The sequence below is a fragment of the Chlorocebus sabaeus genome, chromosome 5, assembly GCF_047675955.1.
Source record: "Chlorocebus sabaeus isolate Y175 chromosome 5, mChlSab1.0.hap1, whole genome shotgun sequence".
Taxonomy (NCBI): Eukaryota; Metazoa; Chordata; class Mammalia; order Primates; family Cercopithecidae; genus Chlorocebus; species Chlorocebus sabaeus.
This window is the reverse complement of record NC_132908.1, coordinates 44,476,562-44,496,170: the sequence shown is the minus strand read 5'-3', so window position 1 is coordinate 44,496,170 and position 19,609 is coordinate 44,476,562. Positions and strand designations below refer to the sequence as shown.

Below are 19,609 nucleotides of genomic sequence, written 5' to 3'. Positions count from 1 at the left end.
GTAATCTTTAAAATATACACGGTTGAATCCTCACATCATCATTTGGAGGAAACACTGCCCAGGACATTGAACCTAACAGCTGAAATTTCCCAGACTGCAGGACCATTCAGAAATAGGGAGGGATCCCTCCACCTCATCCCTGCCGCCAAGCTGTGACAAAAATATTACTGATGACACTATCGATTTAAAAAGCAAAAAAAGAAAACCTAGTTATTATTTTGATTAGGGAGGGAGGGTGTATAGGAGGAATCAAGAGGATATTCTGATTTTGCATTAACAAGTTCATTACTAAATCTGTCACTAGTACATGTGACCTATTTCTATAACCATTCTAAGTCATGTTTCTTTTGGTGCCTAGATAACCAAATCTCTGGATTAGAGGATTCACTTAGTACTGAATTTTAGAAAGTGCTACAATGAAATACCAGTATTTCTTTTTCATGATAAAGTCATAATGTTGGGGGAAGAAATTCACACTGCTATTTTTATATTACTGCAAAAGTCTTAGAACCTAGGGAGAACAGATTTTTTTTTTTTTAAAGTACAGCACATGCAATACATCAGATAATTTTTTCCCTCAAAAGTAAAAATTCACGTGGAACTTTTAGATAGAAAAAGTAAAATAAAAATGTAGGTTTGAAACTGGCTGCAATCTTTAGGTATTTCAGGATATCCACAGAAGCTGACTTATAAAAAACATTTATATTTCTTAATTTCAACATAGATGACTAAAAGAAAATTCAGTCAATAACTAATAAAGTTAGTGAAACAAACACTTCCTACTTCTAGAGAAGCTTTCACCCACACACTCTAAGACCAAAAGACATGTTTAACCTTCAGAGTGCAAATAAGCCCACACATTTCAAGCAGCTTGGGTTTTCAAATTCTGTGCATGTTACCTGTTTCCCATGTACCAGAAAAGTAGTAATGTGTGGGGCTATAGAGGAAGAAAATTTCTGGGTAAATGCAGCCCCGTAGCGCACCGCCAACCTGGGTGTGTCAGTGGAAAGCCATAAAAGGGAAAATAGAGTAAATACAACTTCCAGTTCTTCCAAACATAACAGTCAGCATTCTAAATGTTTGCTAGCTGATGATTTATCTAAAATGCATAAAGTGTAATACATAAAGCAAGAACAGATGTGCTTAATCAAAAATAAGACTATAGACCACACTTGAAACTTACTGGCTAAGAAAGTTTACCAGAACTATCACTTACTGGCTTGATGTCTTACTGTACTAAGAATTTACAGTGAAAATTTGAAAGATTTAACTATAGGATTATTACATTATTTCTTCTGAGGAGGAATGGTATATTTATGATAAAAATATAATTGAAATATTCTAAGAGATTGTTTCGTCTAATCCCCTTATTTTAGGGATTAGAAACCTGAGGCTCATTGAGGTTAAGGGAGTTTCTTATGACATTCCTGAGACTTTTTTTTTTTTTAAGTGGATAACGTATCATTAAAAAATGTGTGCGTGTGTATATATATCTATACATACACTTTGACTTTCAATATTTGTTAGATTCAGCTAGTAAAACATTTCTGTAGAATTACATCAAAATGCAGAGGGCCATGCATTTAGGCATTCCTACTCAATTGTGAATTTAAACAACTTTATTTATTTAAACTTTCCTACTTCTTTTTTTTTCAGTCTCTGGGAAGAGACTACCTCTGTAGAACAAATTGGTTATTTTTCATGAAGCAGCTACAATCACTGGGATTCATTCAACTTAAGTGACAAGAGAATAGCCTTCTCAGTATATTATTTTTGCTTGTGATTAGATAAATCACTGGTCTCTTTTCATGGCCTTCTATAATGGCAGAACAGGTTGCCTAAATTAAAAAACAGAACTTAAAGCACCTTGCTGGGGCAGAGAAGGTGTAGAGTAGGAAAGAATTCTTAGCATATCATTCCAGTGAATACTCTTCAGGTTCAATCCCTACAGTGTCTTTGTTTTCAGAATTTTGGTGGAGGAGGTGCGGGGAGAGACATGCTACATAGGCACATTCTTAGGAAGTGCTGTAACTTTGGAGGTTCAAAGTAAAAATTAGGATGAATAACCATCTTTAAGACTGGTCCATTTTCTTTAGGCTATCGAATATGACAACACAAAAATAAAACGTAACAACAAGGACACTAATACAAACCAAAGTTTTTTGCTGCCAGCTCTTCTATAGACTCTCTCAATGTGATCAGAAACGGTACCTAGACATTGGATAATAGAGTCTTTGTTGAACAAAACTTTTAATTAAATGCATCACATTTATTCCTCTTAAAAGTACTCAAATTTTCACTGTGCTTCACTAGAGTTGATACATCGATTCATTAATGTTCTGAACTGACATATTTAAATATGTAACTCAAATATATAGAGTGTGACTATCTCCAGCACTTGATACTATTTAGTCTGAGTATATAATTTTGGTACTTTATTTCTTGAAATTCAACTATTTTCCTAATTAATATGCAATCTAAACTTTTAACAATACAAATGCTATTTTAATTTACTGCAGAAAAGAGGAAAAGAGAATATAGTAAAATAATTAGCAATTGAACAAATACTGTAGACTCTAATATATATGACTTTTCATTTATTTGTTCAATAAAACTTTACTGAGGCCTTGTTATGTACATGGGGCTATGATCATTCCAACATATGCTACTGCTCAAAAGACACCAGTGGGTTTCATTATTTGGCCACGATTTTGTCCGTAAAATCACAATGTGACAGGAAAGAGCACCAAAACAAAACAAAGATAAAGAACAAGATCTTTAACATTTTACTTTAAACTTTTTATAGCCTTTTAACAAATTAGATAAAATTATATTCGGATTCTGTAGATGCATATGATTTTCAATGTTTCACATAAGGTTTTATAGATTTAAAACATTTAATGAATATTACTCTCAAGTTTATAAAAATGGTTTAAAAAATCATTCCCTTAGCATTTTCATTATAAACTATTTTATATACATTTTCTTTTATTTAAAAGCATTAAAACTTTTCAATAAAAAAAACAGCCATTCTGAATTCTAGGTTTCTAATGAAATGTTTGATTTTTAAAAATCCTACTGTTTTAGATAAAGTGCAAATTTCAGTGAATGTCCTAAATACAACTGAGATTCTGCTTATACTTACAGTTTTAAGACTAATTAGACATATGCAAGATTCTGTTTGAAATTTGCTAAAAGTTCCTCTGCCTTTAACAAGCTAAGAAATGGAAAACGATTCAATTCACATATATAATACTCAAGAAGGTTATCTCTTAGCTATAATAAGGCAAAAACTAAGTAGATCTCATTTGAATAAATAACTATGCTCGGTTAATTACCAGAACTATATGTATTATTAATTCCACTGCTGTTTTTCAGTTCTAACCATATCAACACACACCTCTTAACAGAGTACTTTCAAATAAGCCAAAGATTTTTGAATAGCTAGACATTAAGTACTTGAACTGTATTCTGCATTATTCTGTATTACAAAATGTCAGAAGTGGACCATGGTGGAGAACTTAAAGATTCCTTACAGTGGTGACTCCACATGCAAGTGTGAATCTGGGGGATAACTGGGTTTCATCCTTAATGCAGAGTGCACATAGATATAATTACAAATGATTTATTTTTATTAACCATCTTCAGAGCACAATTCTATTAAATGCCATGTTCCATTCCAAATGGCTGCTGCAGATCATGAGGGAGCTAATTTTTTTTTTTTTTGAGACGGAGTCTCGCTCTGTCACCCAGGCTGGAGTGCAGTGGCGCTATCTTGAGGAAGCTAATTTTTATAGACATAACAATTCGATGTTATTCTTGAAAAATTAGAGAAGATAAAACTGGAAATAGAAACTGTCAATAAATAACTATGGAATTCATCAGAGGTTAACAATCACAGGTACAATCCAAGCTCCAATACTTTTCAGATAATCAGAGAAACAATCAAGCATCACTGCATGAAAGCCAGTTAGGGGTTCATACATCAGTCTCCTCCACTTTAGGGGGTATGAATGAACATTTTCCATTCAAAAGTGAAAAAGAAGGTTTAATGAAGGGGGAAATAACTTGCAACATTTTAGTGGATAGCTTATGCATATTTGATATATGTTCAAGGCTACAGCGGTCCTCTTATTTAAAATGTTCTCTTAGACATGCACTCTTACCTTCCTTTGTGATGAAGTTGGGGCCTTCTCTTTTGAGCAGTATACCCAGCAGGATGGCTTGGCTAGCCAGACAACTGCAATCCTGAAAATATAAATCACGGTGAGGAACTGAAATGAAATGGGTACAGGAGTTACCACAGAGGGTAACTAATCACAAAACCACATGATGCAGAGAAGAAATACTTTACTATGAACTGAGGAAAGATAAACTGTCATTGATATAATATAAAGCATAAGATGACATTATACAGCAATTCATACTTATCTTAGATATCTTAGAGATAGAGGGTAGACAAGTGACAAGCTGGATTCCTGGGGTGGTAGGATTTAATAATTAAATTTGCCAGAAAACAAGATAAGCAATGAACAGAAAATATTTTATCTACAAGCAATAATACTAATTTTGCCACTCTCTGAGAGACTTGGCCAGGTCATTTAACCACTCCCTTCTTGATTCTTCTTATTGGTAAATGGGAGACCACGTTGCTAGCAAACTGTTGTGAAGAGATAGATGATAGGAGGGGACTTGTTTAGAGTGTTTATTACATATTAGGGCACTGTGCTATGTGCTTTATGCCATATTATATCTTAGTCATGCTTATTTAGATCTATACAATATCCATCAACAAGAATTGGTCACATCTGGAAGGATATATATTTGGTCTACATGCTCAAATTTGTATGCCCCAAACAAAACGTCACAGTGTTTATTGCTCTACTGGGAGAATTTCGTTTCCTTGAATCAGTACTACACCCTATCCACCCTTACTCTTCTGAAACATAAGTAACCTTAGGAAAGATAAATATTCATTTGCTAAAATATTTGTATGAATGCAGTGAAAGGACTGCTTTACTCAGTGACAGGACTGACCTAAAGCAAGCATTACACCTAAACACTGGGGCAGGAGACAAGATGGGGGCAAAAAGGAAGAAAGAGGGCTCTGAAAGAGAAATCTGGAGAACCCACAGGCAACTATCATTGACTTCTTTAATGGCTCATACCATACTTGTGTATCCAAGACAAATATTCACCTGCAATTCTTAAGCATTTTTAAAGATATCTATGCAGATGTTAGACCAAGATAACAACTTCTCATGATTGCCCTGGGTGTAGACAAGTCATCCACCTCCAGATTAATTGCTACCTTCACTGAGAGGACAAAAAGACATATGGTCTGAGTCTGGGAGCCTCTGCCCCAGCAACCAAGGGCCATGAGGGAACTGCATCTGTCTCACATTCAGTTTTTGAAGAATTTCGTGGGTGGGTTTGTCCTTCCATTCACTAATGTTGACATCCGGCTGCTGTCCCAGTTCAGGAGCACTAGAGGTGCTGCTTTGACGTTTGACTTTTGAATGTTTGGGAGGTTCTAGTTCCTCAAAACTCTTAAATTCTGGAAGCCTAGAAAGTAAAAGAAAAGGTTTCATATTTTCTACTTTTCTAATGTAATTTCAAAAAACTCAAAATGAAATAACCCAAAGGGACTTACTCTTCTGTGTCACTGATTCGTAGGAAATCAAGTTGTTCTACTACAGCTCCAGATATTAGGGTCTGAAACGTGATCAAAAAAGGATTAGAAACTCTTAGATACATGAAGCCATACTCTTATGGCCTGTGTGCATACCTTTCTGTAATTAAGTAATACTTCAAAAAATTGCTTAAAAATATATACAATTCTGAAGTAATTCTTAAATGAACATTCGAAAATCACACAGGTTTCTACACACACACACACACACACACACACACACACACACAAACCCCTTAAATAGAATATACACATCAAGTTACAAGTTTATGAGTCATTATAAATAGGTCAACATGAGATGAACTCTCTGTTCTTAGAATTGCAGGCATTTACTTTTAAGCTGGAATTAAAATAATTCAGTAACCATTAAAATGCTAAAAAAAATTTGCATTTCTGACTGGGGGGCAGTGGTTCATGCCTGTAATCCCAGCACTTTGTGGGGCCAAGGCGGGCGGATCATGAGGTCAAGAGATCAAGACCATCCTGGCCATCCTGGTGAAACCCCAACTCTACTAAAAATACAAAAATCAGCTCGGTGTGGTGGCATGTGCCTGTAGTCCCAACTACTTGGGAGGCTGAGGCAGGAGAATCACTTGAACACAGAAGGTGGAGGTTGTAGTGACCCAAGATCGCACCACTGTACTCTGGCCTGGCGGAGCGAGACTCCCGTCTCAGAAAATAAATAAAGTAAAATAAAATATCCAAATTAGAAAACACATAAAATACTAAAATTGTTTTGGGAAAAGATGTGAAATTGCACTTTGGATTCTGCTACTGTAATGTATTTCTGAGTCATCCAATGATAGGATACTGACAAGACTCCATTTTTTTCAGGAACATGAAGGTATCGGTTATCCAGGCCAATGCTTCTCTACATTCTGGCGTATGGCTACCCATATTTGGTCATTTTATTTTCCATTAGTTTCTGATTATAGGCTGAACAAACTAAATGAGTCTGAACTGAAACATTGTTTGTGTTTGTCAGTGGTTCACGGTGAACAGTATGAACAGTATAAATGAATGATAAACCTACAATGATTTTTAACATTATGTGTCACTTCTAATTATCTGATGAATTGTCAGAGAAAATTGAGAAATGTACTCATAAAAAACAAGGCATAAATTATTACTTAAAAATAAGGCAATATTTATTACATATTTATACAATATTTATAACATATATTATTTTCTCTATTTTCTCACTGTTCATCTCAAATGTGAAGAAACAGGACACTGGGAATGTTGCTTTTGTTGGCTAACTACCCAGAGTAGTAGTGCCTTCTCCTCTAGTGGAAACTCATAAACAAAGTAGATCAACAAATGTCCCTTTACAGATGACAGGATGGACATATTAATAGCAATCATAATAAAGTTTCCTTGAGTTTGAGTGAGAAAGGTCGACTATGCAGTTGATCTGCACATTTTTACTAGCCTGGCTATAGTCAGGTCACTCTGGAACAGTAAGTTCCCTAAGAGCAGGGTCTGTGCCTAGGCAGGTTCATCGAATGATATTTCCTAATATGTAGGCTAGCATGTATACATCTTGCTATTCAGTTAAATAATTTGTTAGACAAATATTTATTGAAGGCCTACTAGGTACTATGTTAGGTATTGAGGATACAGCATGAACAAAACACGTAACATTCTTGCCTTCTTGAAACTGTTCTTAAAGGTATGTGTAGCGGATAGACAATAAAAAAGCTATATACACACACACACAGTCATGCATCGCTTAATGACCAAGATACATTCTGAGAAATGCATCATTAGGCAATCTTGTTGTTGTGTGAACACCCATAGAGTGTACTTACACAAACTGTGGTATAGCCTACTAAGCACTAAGCTATATGGCACAGCCTATTGCTCTTAGGCTACAAACATGTACTGAATACTGTAGGCAACTGTAATATGATGGTAAGTATTTGTGTATCTAAAGATAGAAAAGGTACAGTAAAAATACAATATTAAAATCTTACGAGACCTCCACTGTATACATGGTCCATCATTAACTAAAATGCTGTTTTGTGGCATATGACTCCACGTATATAATAATTATAATATATATTATTACTACATATATGTATTTATTATGTCAGATGGTGATAAGTGCAAAGTAGAAATAAGAAAGGTAGGGGATGGGGAGTACCAGGGCAGGGGAGTAGGATGAGGGTTGTTAGCTATTTCATATAGGTGATCAGAAAGGATTTCTCTAATAAAGTAACATGTAATCAGAAACTGAAGAAAGGACTATAGTCAATGATATGGATCTGGGGGAAGAGTGTACGGGGCTGGGAGTGGTAAGTGCAAAGGTCCTGAGGCAGGAACATGCTTAGTGTCTTTGCGAGCAGTAAGGAGGAAAATGTGGTTGAAATAGAGTAGATGGGACAGCCGGTAGGAAATGAAATAAGAGATGTAGGTCCAGACCATGGAGAGCACATAGACCATTTGAAGAACAGTGGTTTCCAGTTTGTGTGAGAGAGGAAATCATTGGAGGCTTATGATATATGACATAAACTGCCTATGACCAGGTAGAGCATGAACAGGCTGTCTTATGTCTAGTTGGAATTTAGGAGATGACTGTAAAAACCTAGGTGAGGGATAATGGTAGCTTGGACCATGATAATAGCACTGAAGGTGATGGGAAGTGGTTAGATTCTGGATACAATTTGAGGATAGAGACAACAGGATTTAATAATAAATTGTAACACAGGGTATGAGAGACAAGAGAGAGTCAAGAATTACTTAATTCTTAAAGCTTATAGCTAATGCTGAAACAGAAAAAAATTGTATTTAATAATTTCCATTTTATTAGCCTACTCACCCTTATATTCTAATTCAGCCCATAAAATAAATATTTACTCTGAGTTAATAGACAAATGCTAAATTCCATTAATAATCTATGGGGCTTTTGATTAAAAAAAATTCAGTTGGTTGTAGAAGCTCCTATCTTAGTATTGGAAAAAGCAAACTTAACAAATTTGCTAGGCATTAGTATTCTATTTCTGATGGTAATTAAATAATACTGTATGTGTCAAATGCAATATAATATTTAAAACACTCAATTATATCCCACCAGGTCCTTTCCAACAGACCATCCTACCCAAGACTGCATTCCTACCCATCACTCTCCCAACCTACCTTTGTTTTCTGTTGGGCTTTCCCTTTAGAATTTAAGTCCTACGTGGTCAAAAACCTTGTGTATCATATTCATCATTACATCCCTAGTGCCTACAGTCGGAGCACAATAAATATTTGTTGAATCAATGAGGGAATATTTAAATATTTCCCACAGATAACAGTAGTGAGGAGAGTACTCTGGGGATGCAGAGATGAGTGAACCTTGAGCTGAAAAAGATTACAAACCACAGAGCAAGGCAGGCAGAAGAAACTAGCTAAACATAAAATGAAACAAGAGCTATAGTAAACATTCAAGCAAAATGTCATAGAAGGACAATGAAAGGAGAAATTAATTCCAGTTTCGGAGGCTTCACTAAAGACGAAACATTCACCTAAGCTGTAAAATTAAAGTATGACATAGAAAGAAAAAAAGAAAAGGCAACTCTAAAATACCATCATGGCATGAGGTCATAAAACTCCAATTACATTTAGAGATTTGGAAACCAAGTCTATTTGGGGCATGGAAAGCATGGCTAGCAACAAACTGCATGGAGAGATGTCCTGGGTAATGGGGCTGGGAGAAGAGGCTGGGATCCTAGTAATGAGTAAAACTGGATCAGGGGATACGGAAATTTGAAAGGATTTGAAATAAAACCCAAGAGGAGCATATAGATGCCATTTTCATTGATGATATTAGTAAAAAAAAAAGAAGGTTGGAGTGTGGGGAGAATGAGGAACTGTTGTTTATAAGTATAGAGTTTGAGTTTTGCAAGGTGAAAACAGTTCTAGAGATTGTTTGCACAACAAGGTGAATGTAGTTAACACCACTAAACTGGACACTTAAAAATGATTAAGACTGCAAATTTTATGTTATGTAGGTTTTACCACAATTTTTAGAGATGGCAAAGTACATATTTAAATTCAGAAGACCTTCAAAAATATCATTGACATTTTGGGCTACTGATGACTATAAGTCTAGAACAGTTATGTACTTACATTTTGCTTTTGATAAATATTTTTAATTTAAATAAAAGAAGGAAAAAGTAAAAACACAAATGGTAAACTTCCATTTACATTTTTTAAAAAAGGTAAAACTCAGCCAGGCCCAGTGGCTCATGCCTGTAATCCTAGCACTTTGGGAGGCTGAGACGGGTGGATCATGAGGTCAGGAGATCGAGACCATCCTGGCTAACACGGTGAAACCCCATCTCTACTAAAATACAAAAAATTAGCCGGGTGTGGTGGCACATGCCTGTAGTCCCAGCTACTTGGTAGGCTGAAGAAGGAGAATCGCTTGAACCTAGGAGGTGGAGGTTGCAGTGAGCCAAGATCGCGCCCCTGTGCTCCAGCCTGGGTGACAGAGTGAGACTCTGTTTCAAAAAAAAAAAAAGTAAAATTATTTGAATCATGACAAAACTACTGACCTCTTTCTCCTATAATTTCTGAAACACAACTAAAAATGGGAAAATGAGATAGGTAGTAGACATTAAACTCTGCTGCTGAAAAGAAAGTGATGAAAGTTCAGGTGCTTGAGTATAAAAAGTAGTGAACTAGGAATGGGAAACCATGAATTCTATTCCTATCTGCAGTAACTAGTCTTAGGACTACAGACGGTTACTGTCCTACAAAGAGCTCTAGTTCTGTTTGTAAAAGGAGGGGATTAGATGAAATATCTTAAGGTCTTGACCAACTTGAGCTTTGTGTATAAGGATATATAAGCAAAAAGTTTCCCAATTTCAGATGATGCAGGATTAAAAAGGATATCATTCTAACTTTAAAACGCTATGCTGTGCTTGACATCAAAAGAAAATAAAAAGAAAAGGAGAAACCTTCAATTTATTAACTTGAGAGAAAATCACCGCATTTTGCACTGTCTTTATAATTTGTCTATGACTCTTCAAATAAAATGAAAACTTTCCACAACATGGCAGAATATTAAACTTCAAAGTAAAGTAAAATTATTTTCAACTCGAAGTCATCACAAAACTAAGAATTTGTCAACATTAAGGGCTAAAACTGATAGCTTATGATATGCCCAAAATAAAAGCTTGAAAGTATTTTGATTTCTTCTTAAAATAAACATCTTTTAAAATTAAGTCATGTAATCCGCTTGAAATGTATTTTGGTGTATGATGTGAGGTGATACTCTAACTTCCTTAATTTTCCCCAAACTATATATTAAATAATCTATACATCCACCTTAATTCATTGTTTCCTTGATCACATATTATTTTAAGTTCTTGTGTGTATACTGGGGTGTTTTTCTGAGTTACCTATCCTCTGCCATCAATTATAGTGAATAAGTACTACACTGTTTCACTGACCTCAATTTTGGTGACCGAATTTTTCATTTAGAATTTGTATTTGATTCTTTTTTAATATACTATTGAAGTTTCTAATGAAATTCTCCAACTTGTTATCTAATTTCTTAAACACATTGATCATAGTTATTTTGACGTCTATGTCTAATAACTCTAATATCTGAACCAATGTAGGTGGCTCTCTGTTGTTGATCACTCCTAGCATGCCTGATAATTTTGAATGAAAGACAGACATTGCACATATTTGTAGAAATACTTTGAGGTTCTGGATGTTATCCACTACCCTTTGTGAGGAGTGAACTATTTCTGATTCTCTTTTACTCAAAGGTATAGCTTTTCAAGAGAGTCATCTGAAAGTCTGAAGTATTTACTGAAATCCCTCTTCCCTGGTGGGCCCTTAACCATATGAAATTGCCAAAAGCTCTACTCCACTGAAATGACCATGATTATAATGAACTAGTAGACTAATTTAGGAGGTACTCACATTTTTGTAACAGTCTTTTTATCCAAGGATATGGTATAGCCCATCATTTATTCAAATCTTATATTTCTCTTCAAAATTATCTAGGTCTTTTTTCTTTTCCATATAGGCCCACTTATTTCTTAAAAGGAATAGAAAAATGCCTAGCTACATCCTGGAATGGAAGGGACATTTAAGTATAAAATCAAAAGTAGATTTCTGGTTAATATGCCCAAGATATATATTTAACTCCTGTTTTTCCTAAAATCCCTCAAATAATAGTGGAAAAAAAAGTGTAAGGTATAAACCCACTAAGGTATAAATCCATTAGGACAAAGATAACAGGAAAGAGCCTCAGGACCCTGAGACCCAGACACTGCTGGGATTCACGGACATTCCACGTAGGAAGACTGGGTCCAAAAGTTCCTTTCCATTCCCTGAACACTTAGGGAGTTACTATCTGCTTTCGGCTCCCTGATTTTTGAGAGACAAAAGGCTTTTTCTCTGGTTAAAAACACTGTACTCAAGAGTATAAGGCACAGTGGAGAGCAGGAGATACAAGGATTAAACAGTGGATTTGGTTGAAGACTGCATACTTCACAGTGGGATCCCTGGTTTCCTTCCTTCACCCTGCTCTCAGGATATGGAAACAAAGTGTATGTCCTTTGGTCATGATGTTAGAGATGTACTTTCTGGGTAGACTGAAAAGCCTTAGAGAAAAGAATTCCAGATATTGGCATCTGAGGCTTTCTACAACAAAAAGGAGCTTTTGCCATCAGATCACCTTGTAAGTGAATTCATCAAGAATCTTTCTCCTAAACACAGGACGAAACATAAAAAAAAAAAAAAAAAAAAAAAAAAAGCTCAATATCACTAAGCATCAGAGAAATGCAAATCAAAGCCACAATAAGGTTGGGTGCAGTGACTTATGCCTGTAATCCTAGCACTTCGGGAGGCAGAGGCAGGAGGATCACTTGAGCCCAGGAGTTTGAGACCAGCCTGGGCAACACAGCAAGACCCTGTCTCTACAAAAAACTAAAAAATTAGTCAGGCATGGCGGCATGTACCTGTAGTCCCAGCTACTTGGGAGGCTGAGGTGGGAGGGTCCCTTGAGCTTGGGTGGTTGAGGGAACAGTGAGCTGTGCACTCTACTGCACTCCAACCTGGGTGACAGAGTGAGACCCTGTCTCACAAACAAACCAACAAACAAAGAAATACACACACAAAAAAACAACTCACAGTGAGACACCATCTCACACTAGTCAGAATGGCTAGTATTAAAAAGTCAAAAGACAATAGATGCTGGTGAGGCTGTAGAGAAAAGGGAATGCTTATACACTGTTTGGTGGGAATGTCAACTAGTTTAGCCACTGTGGAAAACAGTTTGGAGATTTCTCAGAGAACTTAAAACAGAACTACCATTCAACCCAGCAAATCCTAATACTGGGGCAGTATTTAAAAAAAAAAAAAAAAAAAAAAAAAAAAAGACCACTAGAGCAGGGAGGGAGGAAGGAGGGCAAGGAATGAAAAACTATTGGGAACTGTGCTTAGAACCTGGATGATGGGACCACTTACATCCCAAATCTCAGCATCATGCATATACCCAGGTATATGTATCCCCCTGAACCAAAAACAAAAGCTGAAATAGTAACAAAAGAAAAAGAGAATCTTTGTACCCAAGCACACAGCTTCCCATGAACTTTTTACTCCTTCACTTTTAAAAATTAATAAATAGCTAAATACTGGACATCTGACAAATGCCTCCAACATGAAAGACTGAGGGAAAACCCCTGACAGTCATAATGCAGAGGAAAGGAAAATTGAAGAAGAAAAAAAAACCTCTAGGTGATATCCTCAGAAAAGATAAAATATGACATCCATGAAATATCCATAGGACAGGATACTATGAAAAATGAAAATTTAAAACATGATAGCCAACATGCAAAACTCAATAGAAGAACTGCAAGATAAAAATCAAAGAAATTGCCTCAGGAGGCGTTACAAAAAGACAAAGCAACAGAAAATAAAGGAAAAAAGATAAATGCCTAGGTGAAAATCAAGTATGCAAAATACAATCACTAGTGAATGAGTATGCAAACATGCCATTTATAACACTATGTAGGTCTTTCTTTATAAACTTTCCTCTTTCTTATTTAATATTGAGCACCTACTATGTGAAAGACCCCATGGAATAATCATTATTATTTTACAGAAATAAATTATATAAGCCTATATAATAGACCGCAATCTTAGTAGTTAAAGGTCACGAAAGCATGTTGAAGAATAGAAGTATGTTTGTGGTCTGGATGATTTTGTAGAGCTGCCCTTAAAGTCTGGTAAGACCTCAAAGCCCAGTAACCCTGAAAGAAGGAAGGATATTCCAGGCAGAGAAAATGGTGTGAGCAGAGGGACAGAACCCCACAAAATTCAAGACACAGTAATTATTGTATTGGCTGAAGCACAAAGAGTGTTTAGTAAGAGAGAACTGTGGACAGAGAGGCTGTTATGACCAGCAGTGAACCAAAGAATGTTTCTGTAATTTAGGAGCTGTGAAGATAATGCTGTGAAGTTCTGAACGGAACAAGGTTTATTCCCAGGTTGGATGTTAGTATAAAGCAGGAAAAAGAGCACTGGACCAACGGTCAGCCAGTCTGCCCCTAAAAGCCCAAGGTTATAAAGCAGGTCACTTCACCACTATGGACCTAGCTTTTAGAGATGAGCTACTGAAGTTAAAATTCTGCACAGGAAATCGCTGCAAGTGTTTAAGCATCTGACTTCGTGGGATCAGATAAACTGGAAAGGTGACAATAGGAATAGGAAGATAGGTAGAGAATAAAACCTTAAGACAAAAACCTTAAATAGAACATATATTAAGAAACATAGCTGTATTGTAGATTAACTGTCCTGAAAATAGAAGCACACTGAAAATCAGAAGGCTACCTGTAGACGATCCACATGAACTTTGACTCCTCCAATTATTCCTTTTTTAAGAGCTGCCAGCATATCTAATATGGGGTTGAACCGGCTACCTCTAAAAAATATAAATAAACAAAATGTACAGATTAACATCAGAATGGTGAATTAATAATCTAATACTAAGTGCCCCTTATATATACAAAGTATTCTACCACCTACTAAGAAGTATACAAAAAAATCCAAGGAGGCCTTTCTTCCCAAGGGCTCACTGCGTTCATGGCAGTGAGATACTTGCACCTTACTTCTTGTATCAACCTACCTTATATTGTCTTCCCGGATGAGAACAAGGAAAAGTGGACGTCCGTGCATTTTCCAATATTGTTTAATGAACTGCAGTGCATTCTGTCAAAACAGAATGACACAGTATCTAAGACGAACAGGATGCTCAACCATGAGTACCAAAGAGCCAACAAAATTCTTATGTAGCAAGACAGTTCACAATCCAACCCTGAATAACTTAGACTACTTAGGTGTAGAAGTGCTCTAGCAGGTTCCCTGGGTACATGCAAGTTACGCTGAACACCACTTGGAGTTCAATGATTTCAAACTTCATTCTTAAAAGTAATCACACTACATTTGTTTTAATGTTTTTTTTCCCCTCTTTTAAAAAATTTTAATCTATTTATCTGTTTATTTATTTAGAGACTGCCAAGGCTGGTCTAGAATTCCTGGGCTCAAGTGATCCACCTGCCTCAGCCTCCCAAAGTGCTGGGATTACAGGTATGAGCCAACGTGCTTGGCCTCCTTTTTTTAAAAAGCCTAAAATGTACAGTTCAAGAATGGCCTCAGGGGGAACAATCATGCCAGCCATTCAGAAGATTAACTCACTTCATATTACTAGGGATTTATATTACAGCAGGTGGAGAAGACTGGACTGAATTTATACAGACCATTAGCAATGTAGAGGGAGTTCTTTGACTAATTATCTATCTATCTCTCTATCTATCTGTCAATCAATCAGTCATCTCAAAGACTTAAATATAATCATCATCATCACATCAAAAACTTATATAATACTTCATCATATGCCAGGCACTATTCTTAGTACTTTAAATATATTAACTCATTTAATCCTCAGAACACCCCTTAATTATTATTCAGTTTTACAGATGGGAAAACGAGGCACAGAGGAGTTAAGTAACTTGCCCAAGAACACACAGCTGGCAAGTGGCATAGCCAAGATTTTAACAAATGAAGTCAGGCTCCAAATTTCATGCTTTAAATCATGATTCTAACCTTCTCTGCTCTGTAAGTAGAAAAGGGAGTGAAGATTTTAACTCATGGAGTTATGAGTTAGTTGAGGTTTTACTGGATATTCTTCATGAATAAAATTATTTTGCTAATTTACCTTTTGTTCAAAAAGAGATAAACTGTCATATGAACATATTTTTCAAAATAGGTCCCCCTGTTTTTCTGAATTGTATCCTTTCATTTCATTTGTAGAAAGGCACAATGAGCAGTCATACAACTGTATATAAGACAGAGGTCATCTATTATGCCAGTGCTGCAAGTAATTTACACTCTCCAAAGCTATGCAGGTGGTTTTACTGTCATGCTTTACACTGTGTTAACCTAGTATCACAGATATCTGGGAGTACTCAATATAGTAACATATGATAAAATCAGTGGAAACAAAGTCATTCCATTTTTAAGAAAGGTGTTCCGAAGCTACCTTTATGTCATCTATCAGCAGGAAAACATCCTGAGACATGTAGAAATCACTTAGGTCGAAAATAATCGGGTAACAAACCACAGTCTTTCCTAAAATGCGATAAATCTGTAAGGGAAAAAGTTTTAAAACAAATAACTAAAGAACATACCAAAGGCAAAGGTGCAGTACTATAAGTCTCAATAAAAATAAAAACTGATGTTTAATTCTGAATAAGCACATAAATTAATAGCTTGTGACATCCATATAATATTTAAAAATTTTAGTTTCTTGATTGAATCAGTATACTAATAAACTTAAAGCAGTCTACCTCTAATATGATAGAAAAAGTCTGTGAGTAAATATCGTTATAATTAGATATTTTACAAAGCTTAGATAAGACTTCCACGATATTATGCAAATAAGATTTACTAGCAGAAAATAATACTTCAGATAAGTAGTCTGAGTACATAATGAAAATGAAAAAGGATGCATAGCAGGTCAAACACCATTTCAGTATGTGGTATTAGAATCCAAAAACTACTTTTTGAGGACATTTCATGAGTACCTTTGATGTACCGAGGCAGCCAATGGGCCTATCTGGCCTTCCGGAGAGTCCTAACTTTTCGTTGATACCCAGGTGGAAATAAGCCTGTAAGACACAAGTTTGTAAGTTAGAGTCAGGTAAGAATCCATGTCACTTTCTTGCCCCTGAGTATTGCCCTGTTAATTTTTTATCTTTCCAGAGAGAAAGAAGCTAGGGAACCCTAATCCAAAAACTTGTAGGAAGACAAGCTAGCCAAAGATGTTAGCTTAGATTTTGGATTACTGAGAGATTTGAGAGCAAAACTTTTGCATATCTACTTAGCAACATTCTTAAATTTGGAAATGTACAACGTGCATGGCTCTGATTCGTAAAAGAACACAAAGAGGCTAAGGCTTCCTGTATCATTAAAAAAAATCTAATTGTTTAACACTTTTAAAACTAGGCCCATAATCTCCTACTAAATTTCCACCTTCAAGTATTTCCCACCAAAATGAAAATGTCTTCATTGATTTTTTTCTGATTATATACATTTTATGAAATATTCAAACCATACACTCAAAGTGAATGTTCCTGTTTATTTTCACAATCCCTTTTGCAACAACTATTTCTCTGGTATATGCTGAAAGGAGTATAGTTTATTGTATGATCCCTAAGGGGCACCAAGAGTATAGATAGGGTTAAAGACTCTTAAAAGTACATCAATAAATATATACTCATATTATACACATGTCAATATGTGTGTATATTTCCATAAATGGGTTCATATAACATATATTCTGTGTCCCATTTTTTAAACTTAATATTGTGGTATTCCAGTTTCAAGATGTTAAAATGGGCCAGGTGTGGTGGCTAGCACCTGTAATCCCAGCATTTTGGGAGGCTGAGGTGGGCAAATCACGAGGTCAGGAGATCGAGACCATCCTGGCTAACATGGTGAAACCCGTCTCTACTAAAAATACAAAAAATTAGCCAGGCATGGCGGCGGGTGCCTAGTAGTCCCAGCTACTAGGGAGGCTGAGGCAGGAGAATGGCGCGAACCCAGGAGGTGCAGCTTGCAGTGAGCCGAGTTCGTGCCACTGCACTCCAGCCTGGGCGACAGAGCAAGACTCTGTCTCAAACAAACAAACAAACAAACAAACAAAAAAGATGTTAAAATGAGTCTATACTTTTTCTGTACATTTCTATGTTGAAATGACTGAAGAAATATTAAAATTGAGGGGGAAAGCTGGCTACAGTGGCTCATGCCTGTAATCCCAGCACTTTGGGAGGCCAAGGCGGGTGGATCACCTGAGGTCAGGAGTTCAAGACCTGCCTGGCTGACATGGTGAAACCCAGTCTCTACTAATAATACAAAAATTAGCTGGGCGTGGTAGCACACGCCTATAATCCTAGCTACTTGGGAGGCTGAGGCAGAAGAATTGCCTGAACCCAGGAGGCAGAGGTTGCAGTGAACCGAGATGGCGCCACTGCACTCCAGTCTGGGCAACGAGAGTGAAACTCCATCTCAAAAATAAATACATAAATAAATAAAAACTGAGGGGGAAAAGTCTGCAGAAGTATTACAAAATAGGGAAGGGTGACACAGTGGAACAGAAACTTCTAGAATTTCTAGAAAGTTAAAAACAGTCTTGGAATGAATTAAGAGTTAATCAGTGTCAGAGCTGAGCACTTAATCTAATCAAGAAGCCCCTTTACCTTTTTTAACTCCTATCTCCTGATAAAGGCAGCTCCCATTTTTTTTGTTATTTTAAAAATAATTCAATAAACATCTTTGGACAGTGTGTCATTATATCTGCAGGATAATTTTCTAGACTTGCTGGATCAAAGAGAATACATTCTCTTTGAAATATAATGTGAGGTGGGTCACCTTCTAGAAATAATGTACCAATTTATACTGGTATTAACTGTGTACAGGCCTTGCCACCTTCTTGGGTCAAAATAATATTTTGTTTTTTCTTTTAAACTACTATATTAAAATATTTTGTGGTTTAGTATTTTCTAATATATTTAATGACTATTTGTATGTTTTGTAACTTTTTTCATTTGTTCCCTTTTCTATGGGGGAATTTGGCATCCTTTTTTGTTTTAAGAAATCTTGGTATATTAAGAGTATTGCCCCTTAAATCAAATACTTTGCCCAGTTTGCTCCTCTTCAGTGTTGTTATGAAATGTGAGAATGACTGCACAGTAGGTGGAATCTCATTTCAACATGTGGTATTTCAATATAAACATTTTTCTACTAGGAAATTTCACAAGCACCTTTGATATGTCAGGCTGTTTGCTATATTTAGTTATACAGTATTTGTCAATCATTTCCTCAATGGCTTTTTGGCATTGGTATCATTCTAAAAATGGACTTCCCCTCCCAACAGCTAAAACATATTCTCCTATTTTTTATTCTAGTGCTTTTATATTTGAATAATTTTAAAAGTTTTCAATTTTTGATCTGTCTGCATTTTTACATTTAATGAGAGAAATAAATCTAACCGATATTTTCCTAAATGGAAAATTAAACCAACTATCTCTACACAATCTAGTGATTGTGATTTGGACCGATTTCACATAATAACTTCATTGTATACAAAATTAGTGGTGTTGCCAGAGCTCTCTGTTCACTGACATAGTGCACACATCTATGTGAGAGTTGGGTTTGTATCTCTTTCTCCTTTCGACTTGTACATTCCTGTAGAACAGCAGCCCAAGTTGGCACTGTGCCTAGTATGTAGCTGGTGCTCAGGAAATACTTGATAGATGAATGAGGGAGCAACTGAATATTCTCCTGAGCCACACGTGCTGTGAATATTGATTCTGGAATAGCAGTGATTTTAGACAAAGTCAACTGGCCAGA

The 19,609-nt window shown here is 36.0% G+C and overlaps 1 protein-coding gene across 5 annotated transcripts in view; it reads right to left on the bottom strand.

Annotated features, from left to right (window-relative positions):
- Positions 1–19,609, bottom strand: part of PHKB (phosphorylase kinase regulatory subunit beta) — a 224,228-nt gene that overhangs the window by 26,006 nt on the left and 178,613 nt on the right. For 4 of the 5 annotated variants that reach the window (XM_007992231.3, XM_007992243.3, XM_007992234.3 and 1 more), the window contains 8 exons: positions 16,783–16,866; positions 16,239–16,343; positions 14,826–14,908; positions 14,531–14,621; positions 5,654–5,715; positions 5,403–5,565; positions 4,167–4,248; positions 2,154–2,211 (listed from right to left, as the gene is read on the bottom strand). In XM_007992231.3, the coding sequence (XP_007990422.1) occupies positions 2,154–2,211; positions 4,167–4,248; positions 5,403–5,565; positions 5,654–5,715; positions 14,531–14,621; positions 14,826–14,908; positions 16,239–16,343; positions 16,783–16,866 (728 nt within the window). Of the gene's footprint in view, positions 1–899; positions 991–2,153; positions 2,212–4,166; positions 4,249–5,402; positions 5,566–5,653; positions 5,716–14,530; positions 14,622–14,825; positions 14,909–16,238; positions 16,344–16,782; positions 16,867–19,609 lie in introns of all 5 variants that reach the window. The other variant, XM_007992276.3, reaches the window with a different exon arrangement.